Source organism: Anopheles funestus, chromosome 2RL (assembly GCF_943734845.2).
Source record: "Anopheles funestus chromosome 2RL, idAnoFuneDA-416_04, whole genome shotgun sequence".
NCBI classification, from domain to species: domain Eukaryota; kingdom Metazoa; phylum Arthropoda; class Insecta; order Diptera; family Culicidae; genus Anopheles; species Anopheles funestus.
In genome coordinates, this window is record NC_064598.1 from 54,672,353 (window position 1) to 54,691,819 (window position 19,467).

At 43.1% G+C, this 19,467-nt stretch overlaps 3 protein-coding genes across 17 annotated transcripts in view; 2 read left to right on the top strand and 1 right to left on the bottom strand.

Moving 5' to 3' along the window:
- The window catches only part of LOC125761079 (dedicator of cytokinesis protein 3), a 49,574-nt gene that overhangs the window by 5,307 nt on the left and 24,800 nt on the right, over positions 1–19,467 (bottom strand). For 14 of the 15 annotated variants that reach the window (XM_049421881.1, XM_049421885.1, XM_049421879.1 and 11 more), the window contains 2 exons: positions 12,080–12,200; positions 9,198–12,011 (listed from right to left, as the gene is read on the bottom strand). In XM_049421881.1, coding sequence (XP_049277838.1) covers positions 9,198–12,011; positions 12,080–12,200 — 2,935 coding nt within the window. Of the gene's footprint in view, positions 1–9,197; positions 12,012–12,079; positions 12,201–16,115; positions 16,795–19,467 lie in introns of those variants that run through there. The other variant, XM_049421889.1, reaches the window with a different exon arrangement.
- Positions 482–6,312, top strand: LOC125761089 (transmembrane and coiled-coil domain protein 3). The gene has a single exon (XM_049421910.1). It carries the CDS (start codon positions 2,439–2,441, stop codon positions 4,368–4,370), a length of 1,932 nt encoding a protein of 643 aa, XP_049277867.1. The 5' UTR covers positions 482–2,438; the 3' UTR covers positions 4,371–6,312.
- Positions 6,691–8,945, top strand: LOC125761096 (pre-mRNA-splicing factor RBM22). The gene is made up of 3 exons (XM_049421929.1): positions 6,691–7,430; positions 7,505–7,558; positions 7,636–8,945. The coding sequence occupies exons 1-3, from the start codon at positions 7,377–7,379 to the stop codon at positions 8,854–8,856; spliced, it is 1,329 nt and encodes a 442-aa protein (XP_049277886.1). The 5' UTR covers positions 6,691–7,376; the 3' UTR covers positions 8,857–8,945.

A 19,467-nucleotide genomic window follows, 5' to 3' on the forward strand; every position in this document is an offset into this window, starting at 1 on the left:
GGCGTCAGATTTTAAAAATCACATTGAGCAATGACGAAATAAATTTGAAGCATGACTCGCAAGGCAAACACCTGCTCATAACGAATTTTCAAATAAAGGCCATGGATTTTGTTCGACATCTGATAAATCAATAGTTTTTACAGTAGATAAGCTTACCGCTGCCTCTACATGCCGTGCTTTATTATCTTTTGTTTGCTGTGACTCGTCTTATCATCCCATCGTTTAGCAATGAGGAATGCGTGAAATGATATTTTGTCATCTTATCTATTTTTCTAATGTGTTTTTTTTAATCACTTCCTATATTTACAATTCGACAACGCCGCAATGCTTCGATAGTTTGAAAACACATTTTTTTGCGGATTTCAAACATATTTTGCGCGCGGCGAATGTGCACGTTTTGACAGCAAGAGCGAAAAGCTTATTCGCCCCGCCTATCAGCGCGATTCGAGCAGGTCCGGGATTCGAGTACTTTTAACGAAACAAGCTTTTACTGTAATTTCGTCCATACGACGAAAATTGTCAAGCGAACGAACAACACACATCTCACCCCGGAACAAAAATCCTAAAGTGCAGTGATGTGATTTGATGGGGCAAATTCGATGAAAACACCATACCTGCCGCAACAAAAAACGACCGATAGGCAGACAAACTAACACTGCTTCACCCTCTGTGTGCGTAGGAGCTCGTAAATGTTGTGAAATATGATCATAAGTGCTTGATATGGTTTATGTGCGGTCAAAGAGAACGCGAGTGCTCCTCCTCCTACAAATCGAAACACACAGAAAACGCAGCGCGTAGAATGCTCTGATTGTAGCCGCCGTCCGACCTTCTTCTGCTTGCCTTGATGTTACACCACCGAGAAAAACAAAAGAAACTATGCGTTCCGACCATGGCACCAGGGTACGGCGGCAGCACATAGACAAGACGGACGGTAGCGCACAGGGAGATGCATCAGATTTGCAGCAAGGGACGGTCAGCAAACAACGGAAAACCAACGAAGAAACAGTGTCCCTTTAATGCATCGGTGTACATGATGCATTTGAAACGGTTGCTGGTGTAGAGTAAGAACACACATACCAGGAAAGCGAATCTACCCATCAAACGAACGATTGAAAAAAGTGCGTGGCTCTTTCGTTATCTCAATTATGCGATTTGTGTCTAATTGACATTTAGCGACTGTAGGCAAGAAGGAAGTACCCGGAAGGAAGTGATAAATTGTCGTCGACGAACGAAACGGTGCGGAGGAAGGTGACATTTTTTTCGCTTTCAGTCCCGACCAGGCTGGATCTGATCGGGTGCCCTAACTTGGAAATCATTCTAGTTCCGTTCCGTGAATCCGCACTGTTCCATCCCCGCCCTTTCGATGTGTGCAATCCTTTCGTGATCAGAACAGAACCGCTTTGAGGAAGTAGCGACGAACACATTGCGAACAAGTACCCGTAGTAGTCGTGATGCAGGAGGTTAGCAGCAATAGTAGCTCTCTACATTGAAATATTGTCACACCACACAACAGGGCATCCCCGTGTGTGTGAGCTAATGGAACAAAAAGACTACAGAGACAAAATCAATCATTATGCTTCTAGGGTAAAAGAGTGGTGGAAAATATGAATCACCACCAGAAGCAGCACCACACTCGCTAATCACCGCAATCGTTCAAAGCAACAGTGCAAAGGAAGTGGGGCAGTCGCAACCGTAGTGTTAACGGCGGTAAAGAAAACTAGAAACAGGAACGTATCCTGTGTGTGTACGGTGGAACAGGTACGCGGAGCGTATAAGGTATAGCACGACCCCTCAAGAGCAATCATAACTGCGAAAAGCCCTCAGGAACGTATAACACAACAAACGAAAAAAAACACATTCGTAAATTGGTGCACAGACGTCGCGACGACATTCTGATTGGGCGCTGTCCATCGTCGGCGGTAGTGAGTGGCAACACGCGGCGCCATCGACGTGCATCGGTGTTTGTGCGTTACGCATCCATCCACAACAGTACGGCGGGTGTATTTTATTGTTGAGCGTGTGTGTCGTCCGGTCGGCTCAACAATAATTATCGACAAAGTGGCAAGGGCTGCTAGTGGTGAATGGATTTATATCTGATATACCACAAACAACGGTGACCAAGTTTTAAAATAGGGACGTCAAAGGTGGCTCAAGAAGCGAACAGCTGTAGCAGTAGTAGTAATCTAGTCACTGGGACCGTCACAGATTGTGGTTTCAGTAGAGCTAATCGCACTAGGCTGAAAGAACAGGCGCACGAATCGAACGAATCGCACTATCGACCGATTTACAGCCCGGTACCAAAACGACACCGTCCCAGGCAGCAACGGCTGGGAAGTTGCGACAGTGCCGGTGGCGGAGGTGGTAGCGGACGGAGAGATAAGCGCATCAGGGCGAGGGCCTGTGAGCAAGGGACGGCAACAGAGAGCAGAGCTCTGGAAATGACTACGGCGACAATGGAAATGCTAACGACAGCGACAACAACCACGCCTGCGACAGGCAATTCCTCCTCGATTGCCAGTACGACCGCAGCCAGCGGAGGTAGTGGAAGTGGTGTTGCATTTAGTTCAGGAGCTAGCCTGGAGGAGATGATGCGAAGCACGATGCCCGTAGATTATAGCAATCTATCCGGAGTCGTGCCGTTGCTGGAGGAAGTTGACGGCAATGTGACCACCGTATCGCAGCATAGCAATGATTCGATCGAGCGTACGGTGCTGCCAGGATCGTCTAGTCAGCCACATGGCCACGTCCATCACAAGGGACATTCACGGGGGAGCAGTGCACCGCAGGCGTACGATCGAATCACGACTAAGATTGCCTGTACGAAGGAACTGATTCGGAAGGAACAGGAAGCGCGTGACTCGAACGTAAACGAGTATCTGAAGCTAGCCGCAAATGCGGACAAGCAGCAGCTGCAACGCATTAAGGCCGTGTTCGAGAAAAAGAATCAAAAGAGCGCCAACAGCATTTCTCAGCTGCAAAAGAAGTTGGAATCCTACAACAAACGCTATAAGGACATGCAGCAAACGCAACAAAAGCAGGCACACCAACAGCAACAGCAATCCCAGCAGCAACAGCAACAGCAGCAGCATGCTGCTGCCGCAGCCAGCTTGTTGCTACAGCAACAGCAGCAGCAGCAAGCGGTTCTGCTTACGGGAGGCAGTCAGACGCTACCACCAAACTTGCAGCAGCTGGCAGTGACGACAAATCAACAGCAGCAGCAAAGCTTTCTACAGCCTCGCGAGATGCTGCGCGACGTTGGACAGGGTCTAAGGAATGTCGGGGGTAACATTCGGCACGGCGTGACCGGGCTGTCGGCAACTGTGATATCGAAACCACGCAAATTTGCTCATCTTATACGGAACAAGTTTGGCAGTGCGGACAACATTAACCAGCTTACATCCACCTGGTACACCGGGAGTGCGGCCGATAGCGAACTTTCCGGCATAGACGTAGCGAGCGGTACCGAGGGACAACAAACCACGCCGAATGCGAGTGGCCCTGGCGGCGGCGGTGGTGGTGGACAGAACAATCAACACAATACCAGCATTAGCGATAGCGAGGGTCGACGCACACATGGGACAACACAAGGGCAACAGGGACAACAGCACCATCACCAGCAATTGCATGGAGTGTCCTCAGGCCATCGCCATCACGGTCCTGGCCCCGGAGTAAAGTACAGTGAACATGATAGTGAATGTAGTAGCGTCACTAGTGATAGCATACCGCTGGGATCGGACAAACATCGGCTAAGCTGCAGCCAGCGGTGCGTCAATTATAAAGCCCTCAATGAACTGCGCGAGGAGTATCAAAAGTTAAAAGAGCGATTAGATCGGGTTGAACTGGTGCAGAAAGAAGTGACGGAGCTTTCGATGGCACTGGAGAACGAACGATATCGAGCCGATCGGCTCGAAGAGCAGATAAATGATCTTTCGGAGTTGCATCAGAACGAGCGCGAAAATCTGAAGCAAGCGATTGCCGACCTGGAGGAAAAGGTGCAATACCAGAGCGACGAACGGTTGCGGGATGTCAACGAGATTCTCGAAAACTGCCAGACGCGCATTTCGAAGATGGAGCAACTCTCGCAGCAACAGTACGTAACGGTGGAAGGCATCTACAACTCGAATGCACGAGCCGTTGTAGTGAAGCTGATCAACGTCGTGCTGACCGTGCTGCAGGTTATCCTGCTTTTGGTTGCAACGGTGGCCGGCATCATAGTGCCATTTTTGAAAACGCGACTACGTGTGCTCACTACGCTCTTTTGCACGCTAGTGCTTATAGCCATCGTGCGACAATGGCCGGATGTACGGGACACCGGTGTACATTTGATCCGGATCCTTCGCAGTCAAGTCGTTAGCGAAACGGTGACCTAGAGTGTATTTTGCAAACTAGACGCTGACAACCTGTGCTAGTGTTACATTGTGGCTTTGTATTTTTAATGAAAGCGTGTAGTGCAAATAAATAGGCGACCACCATCATTATTCGTATGCTCACATGTTCGTACACCCCCACAAGGGTATGTGGATCAATCCGATATGAATCGGTAAAGGAAAGCTAGGCTGAAGTGACGATGCAATTTGCTCAAACCCATAAAAGAAAAGTCTTAGTTCGTATTGTTGAACTATTCAATATTAGCCAGACGTTAGTTGAACAAGAATCCATCCAAGACATGCTCCATACACAATGTTACGCAAATTCATACACACCAGAGAATGATAAATTGTTAGTATTATTGCAGATAGAGTAAGGGAAGAATTCTAGTGGGGCTTTAAGAAGTGCAATGCCGTGTGTGTACGTGCGTTAAAAATGGCCATATATTATAACACCTTGCAATCTTGATTCCTGTGTAGTAAACATTTGTCCGTTCTGAAGCGTTAAAAGCTCTGTTAGCAAAAGTACGCAAGTAGGAAACGCAATCTACTATTTTCACGAGATTCTTAAACTCAAACCCTCTCCGAATGTTCAGTCTTTAGGGTTTTTCTGATTCAAAATAGTAGTGATGTAAAAAAACGTTATTAGGTCAGTTATCAGCAAGAAACAATGTGGAAACAAACATTTTGCAATTGTTTTAGAATATTTCTGAACAACTTCATCATGCATCACAAATTATCGGCGATAGTGCAGGACATTTTTTGGGCAGGAACAAAACGAAAGCAATCTTTTGTAGCAAAACAGTAGATGATGTTTAGACTAGTAGTAGTGTGTTTTGAAAAAGAATAACGACTCCAAAATTAGAGGAATGCGTTGGGAACGAACATGCGTTGTATTAAGAGAATGGTTCGTCAAGGCAAAAGTAAGAGATACTCCCAAAAAGTCTGCACGGTCACGAAATGTCTCGAAGACGTAAAAAATACGAATCGAAAACAGGCTTTCCTTATGTAAGTGTGGCAAACCGGTAAAAGAAGAAAACAAAATATTGCACCGCGTTTATCGTTGAAAGTTAAGAAAACGCCGCCTATCGGTCGTTGTTATACGATATTGTATGTTCTTATGCTATTGAGCTTCTTTTTTATGATTTCTTCTATCAATGGAAGCAATACTAAGTTATTCATTGTATGGTAGGAACGAATACAACAAAATTTATTAAGCAAATAACGAGCAAACAATGTGAAAAGTAATGTGGTAAAAGTTATTGGGCATGGAACGGGAAATTACATAATGATAGCGAATACATAACATCGTGATTAGGTCGGTTTAATTTAAGTTAAGCAAAGAAGGGTATAGATCCATATAGGCAAGAACGGGAACTGTAGGGATATGTAGAACCCGGGCAACTGTAGGGATATGTAGTGTGTAATCGTCGTGTTTAGTAGCAACAGTAGACACCATACAGGAAGGAAACAAAAACAACCTGCCACTGAACCTATAGAAACAAAACAATCGAAACAGCAGCGTGCATTGCGAAAAAAATACGAACTACGTACATGCGACGTATTTGCCGATCACAAAGGAAACCAAACACGAACGATCAATCGCTTGAAAAGGCTAAATTATGAACGAAAACAATTAAGGAAATATTTACCGATATTTCACATTTCAATGTTCAAACTAAACAATAACGCTAGTAATCAACCATCGGGTGATATTTCCGAAATAAACGATTTCTGAGGAAGAAAGAGGTAGGCACATTAGCCCCATTCGAGAGTACGGTACGGTACGATTGACTACAGCCAGCCAAGAAGCACAACATCAGCATTTCCCCCCAAATAGCCTCTTTCTTCCTCTTGCTCTACTTCACTTCTCTCTCTCTCTCTATTTATGTTTCTCAAACTAGAGATTCGAAAAATAAAGGAAAGATTATAAAACAAACAAAAATCTGTTGCATTACTACACTTCATGGGAATAGTAGGTATCATCCATTGCGGTTAATGGGGGCGCATTATCAATCGATGCGAACAAAACATTCCCCATGAATGGATGGGTCGGCTTTGAAGTGATTGGATTATACATCAAAAACTCAATTACCGTTCTTCGGTGGGTGCATTCGTCCTTAAACAATAGGAGAAACACAAATACATTCGAAACGGATTTCGATGCTTTGTCATTAATAATGATGTCGGCTCTGATCATTTTGATAATAAATGCTTCAAACATATAGTCATCCTGAAAGGGGTGGTCTGTAGTTGTTACACTGCCGTAGCGCTTATCGCGTCCAGATCTTTGGATCCATGAAAAAAACTTAATTCCATGTGCAATTGTTGGGTACGTTTAACCTTACTGGTTTGATTTATCGGTTATTTGTTCAGCCGTGTTAGGCATGCACCCATTCAAACATCGTAGTTTACCATTAAATGCTAAACTAAAGTTCGAACCCTTCATTCTGGGTGTAAGATTGTTACTCTTTTTTTAATTCAAGATGTTCATGAGGTCGACGTCCGGCCGGCCTTTCAGTTGTGAAACGTTCAAGACTGGAAAGCGTCCTAAGAAGGTCAAAGGTTTGTTTTGTCTTGGGTATGTGAGCATGATAAAGTGGTGCTTCCTCAAAACTCCCATCAATGCATATATAAAAGCCATCGATCAAAATAAATACCGCAAATAAGTAAAAGAAACGTGTACCTACATTTCAACGAGTTGGTTTTTTTTTAAACAATATTCAGCATCTCATATCATTTTTTCACGAATTTTTCAATCAAGTATTTCAACGGCTGAGAACTTGGCAACACTGCCATTTTCGCCCTGCCTGCTGTCAAACGCTAACTTCACAGCAAAACGTCACAACAGACGTAAGAAAAAAAATTGGAGTGCTGTATTTTTCCAAGCGTGTGTTGTACCATTTCGTAAATAAGTTTTTCAGCCGATTATAACTTGTTCTTTGGTCTCGGCTTGTTGTTCCCATCTTTTTCATCCGCGAAGCAACAACATTTGTGAAAACGATCAAAATGGCGATGTCAAAAACCACAAACACGTACAATCGACAAAACTGGGAAGACTCGGTTCGTTTGCTACCTGTAAAAATAGTTACAATTCATTATTCATCACTCGTGTTTCCGATTTAACCTTCTTTCAGGAGTTTCCAATACTTTGCCAAACATGCCTAGGTGATAATCCTTATGTTCGCATGGTAAGTATTCTATTGCCCCTACCCCTATCCTTGGATTCACCTGTTCTCATTCCGTTTGTTATACCTGATCATTGCAGATAAAAGAGCGCTACGGCAAGGAATGCAAAATCTGCACACGCCCTTTCACAATCTTCCGGTGGTGCCCCGGTGCTAGGATGCGTTTCAAGAAGACGGAAATCTGCCAGACATGCAGCAAGCTTAAGAACGTTTGTCAGACATGTCTCCTGGATCTTGAGTACGGTTTGCCAACGCAAGTGCGAGACGCTGCGCTCAAAATTCAGGACAAGATTCCAGAAAGTGACGTAAACAAAGAATTCTATATCCAGAACATTGAATCACAACTGAAAGCTGGTGACGATAATACGGTTGCGGCGGGTACGGTGGGCAAATCGTTGGCGGCAAGTGACATGTTGGCAAAGCTTGCCCGTACAGCACCCTATTACAAGCGTAATCTACCTCACATCTGCTCATTCTGGGTGAAGGGAGAGTGCAAACGTGGTGAAGAATGTCCCTACCGACATGACAAACCCGTGGAACCAGATGATCCGCTATCTGAGCAAAATATTCGCGATCGGTACTATGGTCGCAACGATCCGGTAGCAGACAAGCTGATGAAACGAGCCGCCTCGATACCTACATTGGAGCCACCGGAAGACAAAACTATTACTACGCTTTACGTAGGCAATCTGGGCGAACATATAACAGAAGTGGACATACGAGACAATTTCTATCATTACGGTGAAATTCGCTCTGTGTCACTAGTGCCAAGACAGCAATGTGCATTCGTGCAGTACACCAAACGTGCGGCCGCAGAGTTAGCCGCGGAAAAAACGTTCAACAAGCTTGTCCTTGGTGGGAAGAAACTAACGATCAAATGGGCCCATTCCCAGGCCAAATCGACCGCTTACGCACAGAATTCGGTTCCCCGCGGTGCCGGAGGTAGTAATCGAATCTTTGATCCCGTGCCGGGGCTCCCTGGACAGCTTCCCATGCCTCCCAATCCTACGGATTACTTTAATCTGCAAGCATCAGAAATGGCCGTTTTGCCACCGGGAATGAAAATACATCAGCTACCTCCGGGTCTGATTCCAGGAGCACCAAGCTATGCGTCCATGTACCAGCAAGCCGCCGGTGGTTCCTCTGGTATGCCACCTCCGACCGGCGGTGCAAGTGCAAGCGATGTTGGCACCAGCAGCAGCACTGGTGCTGGTCATTCTATGATGCCACCGGCAATGCATCAGCAGCAATTGCACTATCCGAGCCAGGATCCGGCTCGGTTAGGGGCATTGAAAAAATAACAAATATCACTGTAACATTGTGATTTTATATCGTGTACAAGTATCACAAACATTCAATAAATCCATTAATATCAGACCAACTTAAAGAATCATTCGATGTACTGTGCCTATTACAACCTTGCACTTTACCAATTACGTTTGAAACTCATTTAAGTGCTACAAACAATCAGGGATGTTGAGGCATTGTGTAAGGAAACTAGATCAAATATAATTTGTTGAGAAATGCTTGCATATTTCTAAGCATTAGCTCTCGGATGTCCTAAGTACAAATATACGAAGTTTCTTCAAAATTCAACACAAAAGATCAAATGTGGTAGTTTAATGAAACCATATGCACCTACCTGTTCGCACTGCATCATGTCGTAGAATACCGTAAAAGTAGCCTTCCGTAACGCTGGTTCTGGAACAAGTGTGACCTCCAAAAATGGTCCTACCATCGACGGAATAAAGTGCAATTTGTGTTCGCCGAGTTGCGCCCACATGCTCAATATTTGAAAGCCCATCATAACGCGCATATCACCGTGCGTACTCAATATTTTGCGGCGCTTCGTCTCGTGGTACTGTTCGATCTGCAGCGATGGTTGGGTGAGAAAAATAACAGCGACGCTGAAGTACGACCACCATAGTTGTGAATCGAACGATTGAGGACCGAGGAATCGGTAAACTAGTGGCTTTGCTAATTCCTCCAACGTTCGCCGCAACACGTCGTTGGCGGCCATTTTCATCACCAACCAGTCTTTGGAAAAAATCATCCAGTCCTGTTCGAGTATGTCCTTAAAGATGGCCAAACATTGCTGAATGAAATCGCGCAGTTCTTTTCCGCCGACGATCGATCCACCACCCGTCGGGCTGCTGCCACACTGTTGTCGGTCCCACATGCGTTGATAGTGCGATTCATCTAGCAGCTGCAGCAGACCTAACTTTACCGCAAACAAAGAGCACACGAGATTCTCGTTCCCACCATTACTCAGTACATTGATTGTTTGTAGCAGGATGGGAAAGATGTTCGCAAACAACGTGTCCAGATCGTGGTGAATGGCGTTAGATGGTTTTTCACCGGTTTTCGCTTTTGCTTCATACAGCTTGATCAGCACTTCAGCGAGAATTTCCGAACAGAGTCGTAGCTCATCACGACGAGCTAAATGGATACGAAGATGTTTGCAGGCGATGTTCAATATGACGGAACGTAGTTCGTCGTCTTGGAAAAGCTGCCCGGAAACCATATCCTTGATTGACTTCAGTTTTGCTTGTATTAAAGGTGGCTGAGCGTCCTTCGGAACAGCGTCGAGCATGGATTTGACAAGCGTTTCCAGCTCCGGCCGGGTTATGATGGTACGCAGCTGCTCAAACACCACTCCTGCATTACTGAGTAGCGCTTCCTGTGTCGCTAGGATTTGTGTTGTGCTTGGCACTGCGAGCATGCCATTCAGCGACAGGAAAACCGAAAACAGATCATTTTTAAACTTGTCCTCATATTGGCCTCCCGATGCGTGCGCAAACAGTTTGCGCGATTGAATGATGAGTTTGAAGATAAATTCCAGCGAACTAAAGCACTGTACGATTGGCTCCAGATTGTCTGTAGTTGTCAACCAGTCTGCCAGATGCTGTACCGACGAGAGTAATCCTTGGTATACGAGTGGAGCTGCGAAATGGTTGCGTATGTAAGCGTCCATCACCGGCTTAAAATGTTGAAATTTGCTACTTTGCATCAGACTAAATATGTTGACTAGTACGTGAAACACAAGGCCCGAGTGAGGGGTGCTGTTACCATCGTCGGTAGAAAACAGCGCAAACAGGGCATCCAGGACGTCCTGCAGGAACTTGATCAGTTCTTCATTGTGCAGCCGCAACACGCGTTGCAACGAATCTTGAATGCCCTCCGGTCGATTACGCCACTGCAGCAGTGATAGTAAATCTCCATTTTGGGTCAGTTTCGTTGAGCAAAGGATCGTGCGCACGTAAAAGGCTTCCTTCGAACTACGGTGGTATGAGGAAGGTGAATCACCCAGCGCTTGCCGGTCACCAGCAGAACAAGGTAGTCGTAAATACACGTTCGGTTGTACCTTCAGCGGGTCCTCGCATTTGTATACGTATAACTCGTGGGCTCCATCGGCGATGGTCGCCCCGCCTGTTTCCATAAGCCGTGCGAAGCTAAACCCAAACAGCTTCGGATCGGATTTATCCCTCGTCGAGCAGCTGCGGAACTCGAAGCGAACGTGCGCCTTGCTAAACTTATCAATCGGCACGAACATCCGGATCGTTTCATTCCATGCCGGTGAGTTGTTGTGATACAGTACCATCGATTTGTAATACGCTTGCAGGGGACTACCGGAAGCGATCGCTATACATTCCTGCACCACACGTCCATTTTCATCCAGCACCAATGCCGTGATCTCTATGTTCTTTGCCGTGCTGATGCCGACACGCTCGAACTCACCTCTTTCCAGTGTGAGAAACAGATCGTTACGTACATCGCCCGGCATGATCACATCGGGGAAGCCTATTTTCTTGGTTATGGCAGTTCCCTGAAACAGGATCGGCTGCTCCAGCTTTGCTTGACTAATTTCTCCATGCAGTAGCTTCATGGACACCACCAATCCATAGTGACCCTGGGTGCTAGCGTTGATTGGTTGAAATTTCCCGCTTGCCTTCTTAATAATTAGCTCGTGCAATTGGTGGTAGTCTTTCTCCTCGCACTGGAAAATCTTAAAGCTGAACTCCTTTTCCTCCGACTCGACGCTGTAATCAAACTGGGCTATTTCACTCAGTGGTAGCACGCCAACGCCGTAAGGTCGTCGATAGGCGTGTGTCGTAGTTGTGAGTTTGTCACCTTTCTTTACCGATTCCGAGTGCAACATTTTGCCTACACGCATTACGTTTGCAATCAGGTATAGGTCCTGGTTTAAATCGGACGATCCAAGATCGGTGAAGATGGTACAATTATGGCTTGTTTCCACGTACGTCGAAAAACCGTCACGCGCTATCCGTACCAGAAATCGTTCCGACAGGGCACGCATACGATTCGTGTTGCCATCGTACAGGTAGAAATAGATTTCGGCATCATCTCCTATCCGGTGTCCAAAATCACGCATGCAAAAGTATAAATGATGCGTATGGATTTTTTTACCCGCTTTTCGCCGAAGAGTTCCTCGGTTCTGTAAAGAAAATCCGGTATCGTTTAGTGAATGTTTATATTATAAAGCGTTCATATGATTTTACGTACCGATGCAGCCTTCGCATTTTCAGCACTGTTTACGTGTACCTGGTGCAGTGATACTATTCCAATTTTCTGCGGATCTACTGCTAGTGTGCCTGATCGAGGTACAAGATCTAAGCCAAGTTTTCTGCAAAAGAAACAATACAAAACAAATGGGACGTTAATTATTTGAAAACGGGCTACATATGGGTGGTATGAAATTAATATGAAACGAAACTGAATTTCCTGCGCCTTGTGGTTAGACAATCCGCATAACACAGCATAGGGTGCAGGATGAAATGTATCAAAGGATAAATTCTAATTTATCATAGGGTATCTGTAAACCTTGTAATTAGATTAAAATCAGTTTTTCGTAATCGAACCTTCATCGAGATGCCACGTATAGTAAACCCCCAGAGCAGGAGAGCATTCACTCTACACTTTAAATAGTGAAATCAACATAACCAAAACTTCAAACCCGTACCAACTCCTTACAAATAAGCTTAATTACATAATAAACGGTTAGTAACTATCGGTTTTTTATACTTCATTTTCAGTCGTTTGTTATATTTATTTTGTGTCGCGATGCTGCTTGTACACGCACATATTTAATAATAAATAAAATTAACGATGCAACTGGTTAAAGTTTAACAAATGCATTAATGAAAAATCTATTAACCATACGCATTCCACCGTACCATTATCACAGCTCCATGCTGAATTAACGATCAAAACGAAGCCCAAATCAGCGGAACTTCTTCTTCCCGTGGTGGAGTCAAGGGATTGCTGCATTTAAATTCGCACGGACGACGAAAAGCAGCAAAACAACAATGCAGACACTGTGAGAACTTATGATCAGAAAAAATTAAGCAATTTAAAAGAACATTATCATAACATGATTCTTTTACCGTAACCCTTCTACAGACCATATAAATCGTTTGTTCCACAGCGGACCAGTGCACTTGAGTGCAACGATTGCAACAAATTTACATGTTGCTTGGACTATTTTGCAAATTTTTCGCTTTCACTACATGGAACAAAACGCGTTGACAAACTCGGACTTTTGTCCAGTCCATCGATGCAAAAACATAAACCAAGTACGCAAAAGCATATGCATACCTATGCTCCTGTTACCAACGTCTGTTGACATGTGGTGCCACACGGCACAACTTGGCAACGTTGCACACTCCGTAGGAGGCTCCGGATATTCAACGCTCAAGAAAGAACCCCATAAAGAGAAATACCTCACGTCAAATGCAGACGACCAGCCAGACTCAGATGATCAATTGAAGGGCGAAAGGATGAGGGTGCGGAAAGATAGCTAAAGCATCCATTCAACGAACGCACCCCGTGATCGCAATCGAGCTGTGTGTATGTGTGCGCAAGCGGTGAAAAGATGGCGATGGTTCGTCGCTGAAGCAGCGAGATGCAAGTGTAACTTCACGCAGTCTCCGAAGGAGGCTTTTTAAAACTCCTGCGAAGAATTAACCTGTTCCAATACAGCGACGAGCCTCCTCCACTGCCAAACGGTGTGAGCATTTCAATGCTGGAAGCTTTCCAGGGTAACACAGAAGCCGACACTCATCGCAACACGCACACATCTTTCTGACCAATGGCAGCACTTGTTTGGTCACTCAAAAGTTTCGTCAAATCGGTGAGTGCTGGAATATATGAATTATTCCAATGGTCTGATGCTTCCAGTGAGAGATGAATTTTCCACAGATGCTGGAGCTTAATTTCACCAGTTCGTCCAATACTACCCTAGCTTGTTTCATGTGTTTTCCGGTTTTTTCCTATGCTAGTTTATTTTGTTGTTAGTATTACTTGTAAATTTATTAGCTTTTCATTGCAATTTCATTTTCATTGTCTTATCCTATCTTTTTTATTTCATTGTCATTCAAGGAAATAAAAAAGAAACAGTGCGACATAATGTACGCCATACACATGCACATTCATGTAAGAAGAAAAGTGTAAAATTATTTCTAAAGTTATCATACACAAAATTACAACACGAAAATCATAACATTTCAAATCAAGAAATCTACCGTAGAGCAAACATTTTAAACTACTTTGCAATGTACAGAGCGTGTAAAAACAGAAGAACTACAACTATATCAGGGAAGAACAATCAAAATCATGGGAACTCTTCGAAAAGAAGAAATAAACGAACAAAAACAGAAAGAGCGAAAGAGATAGGTACAATCAACAAAGGGGAAGGAAGGATGAATAGAGAATTCGAAACCATGCAAACCATTTGGCTCAGGGCTCGTTAGAAACTAATTTGGTGGTTGTTCTGAGTAGCTTCTGACGATGCTGCTGACCGTGGCGCACTATAGCTACGAAAACGAGGGTGGAAGCGAAAGTGCAAGAGGGCGGCGAACTCAAAACCAGAAGGCGAAACTGAGCGATCTTCAGGCAGGGAATCCATCTCATTCTGGGGCCGTTCATTTCATTCTATCCATCCAGCCATTCCGTTGGCGAAGAACATAAATGATGGGGAGCGAAATTAAAACCTTAATCTTTAACACGGCGCGCAGCAGTATGTTGCTGCCTCCTGCATACACACTTTCGTGTTTTTCCTCACGCTTCTTAACCTGTGGTTTAGCGCATGTATGGCTTACATTCGAGTCGGTTTAATGATGCATACTGCTTCATCCGGTATAGAATCTTTTATGAGATTCTAATTGATTTTCATGTTTTACAGTCACTATTGAGTAGCGCGATGAAAGAAAACACGAAACATTTTTGATAAAAAGAAACGAATTTTATCATAAGTTTTCATTGTTTTAAAACAAAACAAAGCAAAAGTGATCGAAAATGAAAAAGAAATAGTTAAACGTTAAAAAATAACCAGTTAATTCTAGAAACAGGAAAAAACCATAAACAGTTAACTGATTGCAGTTTGACATGAATCAATTGCATCAAACGATAGATGGCTGATTTAGTTGTCACTAATGAATCTAGAGGAAAATTTAACAACAAAAAACAAAATAAGCGATCTTACTATGGAGTTATGCTAGCATGAAGATAATAATCGATCAAGGGTGTAAAAAACTCGATTATTTACTGTTTCTTTTGTTGAGAATGTTGAGAATACATTCTTGGTTATTCCAGCAGCTAACTCTTTAAAGCCTGCTCCTCATCTTTCATTTGAAACTGAATGAAGAATTTTTTACAAATATCCATGAGAAACTTCTTTTGCTTGTTATTTTACTTAAGAAAACCTTAAAAAAAATTAACAATTTAGATTACAAAAAGCAAGAAATAAGAAACATGCTTAAGAGGTAAACAAGCATGCGGTTGAAAACAGTTTGCAATCCAAAATTCATTTGCATACAATACACTGAATAATGAATATGTTTTCACATAGCGAAGTGATTGCATTATGTTTGCAGTGCAGATAATACACACAATTTTTTCTCTATATATTTTGTTTTCCATCTTAAGCGTCTCATCATACCTAAATAATCTACAACATTATAAGAAGATGTCATGTAGTTTTTTAATAAGTATTGATACAGAAAATTTAAAAAAATGTTTAATTATTCTTATTTTTTCTTCCTATGGTTTTTCATACACAGCAATCTAAACATAATAAATTTGTTTAGAAAGTAAACTGTATTAAATGAAGATTTGTTAGTTTTGGTGTCCAGCAATAAACACAAATGGAAACGCTGATGTTAATCCTCTAATTCAATTACATCTCATATCCGTTACAACCAATTGAAATTTGTACGAGCTGATCCTAAGCAAATTGAAGGCTATATTGGTAAAAATAGTTCCATCGCGAAGAAAGAATAACAACTCAACTATAGGTGACAAAACAAAAAGAAACATCTTGTTTGCCAAACAAATGAAAGCAAAGAACACCGAAAAAAAGTAATAAACCTAATTTTTGTTCATTACTCAACGCAAACAATCGCTCAGCATGTTGGCGGTTGTTTGATACACGATTAGACGCAATTTTTATTTCATTATCAGTATAGGTGCTGTAATCGGTGTTGCATGCGTATTGAACCATTCCACAGACAAACCATTACACGACGACATTCAAAATGTGTACCTGTTTTTCGTGCTGCTGTTATCGAAGCTGCCCCACTGTGAATCAGCCTTGTGCTGCTGGTGCAAGGGTACATAAAATGTCATATTTTTCGGTTGCTACTAATTTGTTAGAACTACCAGGTTTTCGATGATATTTCTTGTTCTCCGTTCGGGAGCATGGTCTGCTTCGTATGTCAAGTTTATAACATTATGTAGCGCACCATATTCACAGCTTATTGGAAAACGGAAATGGAACACACGATACATTTGATAGGTGCTGCCAACAATATGTCTATCATGTTTCGTATGCACCGAAGCACCATCAATCGATCACTTAAGTACTTTCAACATGTGTTTCAAATAACCATCCATTGAAACCAAACAAAAATCACTTCCGGCCGGAACTAAGACAACAGCAACGTCTCACTCGCGTCGACTTTATCGTTCATATCAGAGGTGCGACATTAAGTCACTGTGCGCAGCTGATTTGTGGTAGTAAGTGTTACTCTTTCGTAGCGCGGGCGCCTTTCGCGATGGCACACACAAGCCTTCTTGTGGACCTCTCGAGTGGAAAGTGATAACTGATGTTACACTTTGGCTAACTTTGTCGGCTAGCGTCAGACCGTGCACACGGCAACTATGGCACGCGACCGCACACCATACAGGCACTATCAGCTCATTACTGACACATATCCATCCATGCAACATCGTCGATGACAATATCCCCCCGCCGTGTAGCAGCACACCGATGTCTGTGAACCCTCTGTGCACGCGACCGATTTGTGAGACCGCTGTCTCTCGTGAAAGAAAACTCGCACACGTGGAACAGGTGGAACAGATGGAACCGATGAAAATTGGATTGGAAAATCCACAAACGGGGAGCGCAAATACACCCATGTGGTGCCGGCACAAGCAAGACATACCAAACAAGAGAGGTCAGCCCGTCGGTTGGTTGATTTGCTGCCTTCCTTTTTCCTTCCCATAAGCTCCAACGATGGGACACGCATGTAATAGGGTATCTCCATTGTGTACGGAAGGCTTTCACATTTAAAGAAAAACCCCTTCCTCGTATGTAGGTTGTTGCATTGTGTAAACGATTTCCCTCTAGTCTGTTGTATTTCTGTCGACCATGAACTTCAATTGTGTTGAACTACATCAACGATTAAATCAAATCGTTACTGTCCTGTATAATACACTGCAGAAGCAACACCTATTCTGTATTTCGAACCAATAAAATTTACTACTAACGAAATTGTTTTAAACTTTAAATTTGGATGACAAAACTACTAACAAAAACATTAATTAATACAATAATAATAAAATAATTAATAAAATTCTTCTATTTGTTCCGATGTTGTTTGAATAAATAATTTTAACAACACCCATATCTCTTTTATTTCGATTAAACAAATTTAGAAAACGTACAATCATCAATTTAACATCGAACATTTCCATTTTATATTATAATATTCGTGCTAACTAATGTTTGAAAATATTGTACCTGGATTTTGTTTATTTGTTTCTGATTTTTAGAATATGAATTAACCAATTTAGAATATGAAGTATTAACCAATCATTTAAAAAAAATGTTTTCAAAATTAATCGAACCATGAAAATAGTTTTTTAAGATAACAGGTTCGTTACCTATGCTATCGTCAAAGTCATTTGTATTCTATCGAATTCTGCTAGCTTTCTTGTTTTTCCTAATATTTAAGACATCTAAACTCTACAGTACTGTAGCTCAGTATCAAAGCAAATAAAAGTGATGGTTGTTGAAATAATAAACATAAATCTTGATTTACGGTTTCACCTGTGATCAATCCTTCACATAAATTTACCATTCAAGCGTGATGACAACATACTAACGAAGTGATTCCGGTAGTAGCAGCAATTGAAAAATTAGCACGAAGCAGTTCTTGTTGGGTGGGGTTAAACTCATTAAATTAACACCTCGCACCATATAGCAGCAGCTAGTGAAGTGGGCGGACAAATTAGCCCCATCAACATCAGGACTCGACGCCTGACTCAAGCGACTAAAAAGAAACAACGGCGGAAAATAAACCCATTGCAAAGTCGTCTGTGAAACATGCTCTACACTAAAATGCTTAAAAGCGATCTATCAGTATTATTCCACAGGGCTTAAGTGAAAGGAAGCGAATACAATCGGTAGCCAAGTTCATTTCAGCGATGACTTAGTATGCTGCCCCTGATGATCTACCCGCGCCTGGTAGAATGCCGTGCAGTGTGGTGTTCCCTGCTTGATCACGTCTCGCTCATCCACAGAGCATAAGCCTTTCTTGAAGGTGACCGTCTGCTGCCAAGTTAAATGTGTCAGTGTGGTCATGTAACAAAAAAATGCAATCAAAACGCAAAACGTTATGACCATGCCTGGAAGCAAACGAAAAGTCATTTCAACCATTCAAGTCATTCACGACAGCCAACAGGTCTGAGCCTTTATGCACGCTCGGTCGGTGTTGAGGCAACTCTCTAAAATACCCAAAAGTAATTACTGCACCACAGTGTGCGCTACATGACGTGTTGATTTATGGCAGTTAAATTAATATTTTGCCAGGACCGAAAAGCCATTCCTTCGGTTCAGACCGATCGAGTGGACGCGTTTTCAGCGCAAACAGTAGCGCTTGATGAAGTGAGTTACATCTCATCGAAAGAAAAGAAATAGCAAACCAAATCCCAGCATAAAACGGATGGATGTCGTAGCGCGGTAGCATATAAGCCGACCATTATTTCATTCCAAACCGAATAAAATGGAACGGAAAAAGAACCGATGTACAGGATCGTACCATATGCTGCAATTCCTTTACTGTGTGTATGTAGATGTACAACCATCAATACCAACCATATAGGCACAACAGTAACGAAAGCTTCTGAGAGTCGTCCGGTGCAGTTCAAGTGATCGGCTCTGAAGCCTACAGAAAACGAGGCAAAAGGTAATGGGATAAGATATATCAGAAACAACCAGAAGATGAGAACTGGTTTTCCATCCATGGTAGGGGAGATGAATTTCAAGCAGCTTTTATAACAGCAGCAGCCGGGCGAGAAACACTTCATCGTATAGCATATACCGATATACCAGGGCACAGGAGAAGATCGAAGCAAGTAATCTTGGATTATTGAAGCAGATGGAAATTAGGCAGAATCAAGTTCAAGTTCTTCTTCGTCATCGACCGTTCACATCTTCATCGCACCACAGCCAAGGCAAATAGTCTAAACGAAAGATCAACTACGAACCGAACTGATCGAGAACAGCGGCGAGTCGTCGTAATCAGCATGGAAATGTTGTGCCCGTGCCTACACACATAATGCGCGACCGGTAAAGCGAACGATGAAGTTTTCTGTTTTGTTCCATCTAAACA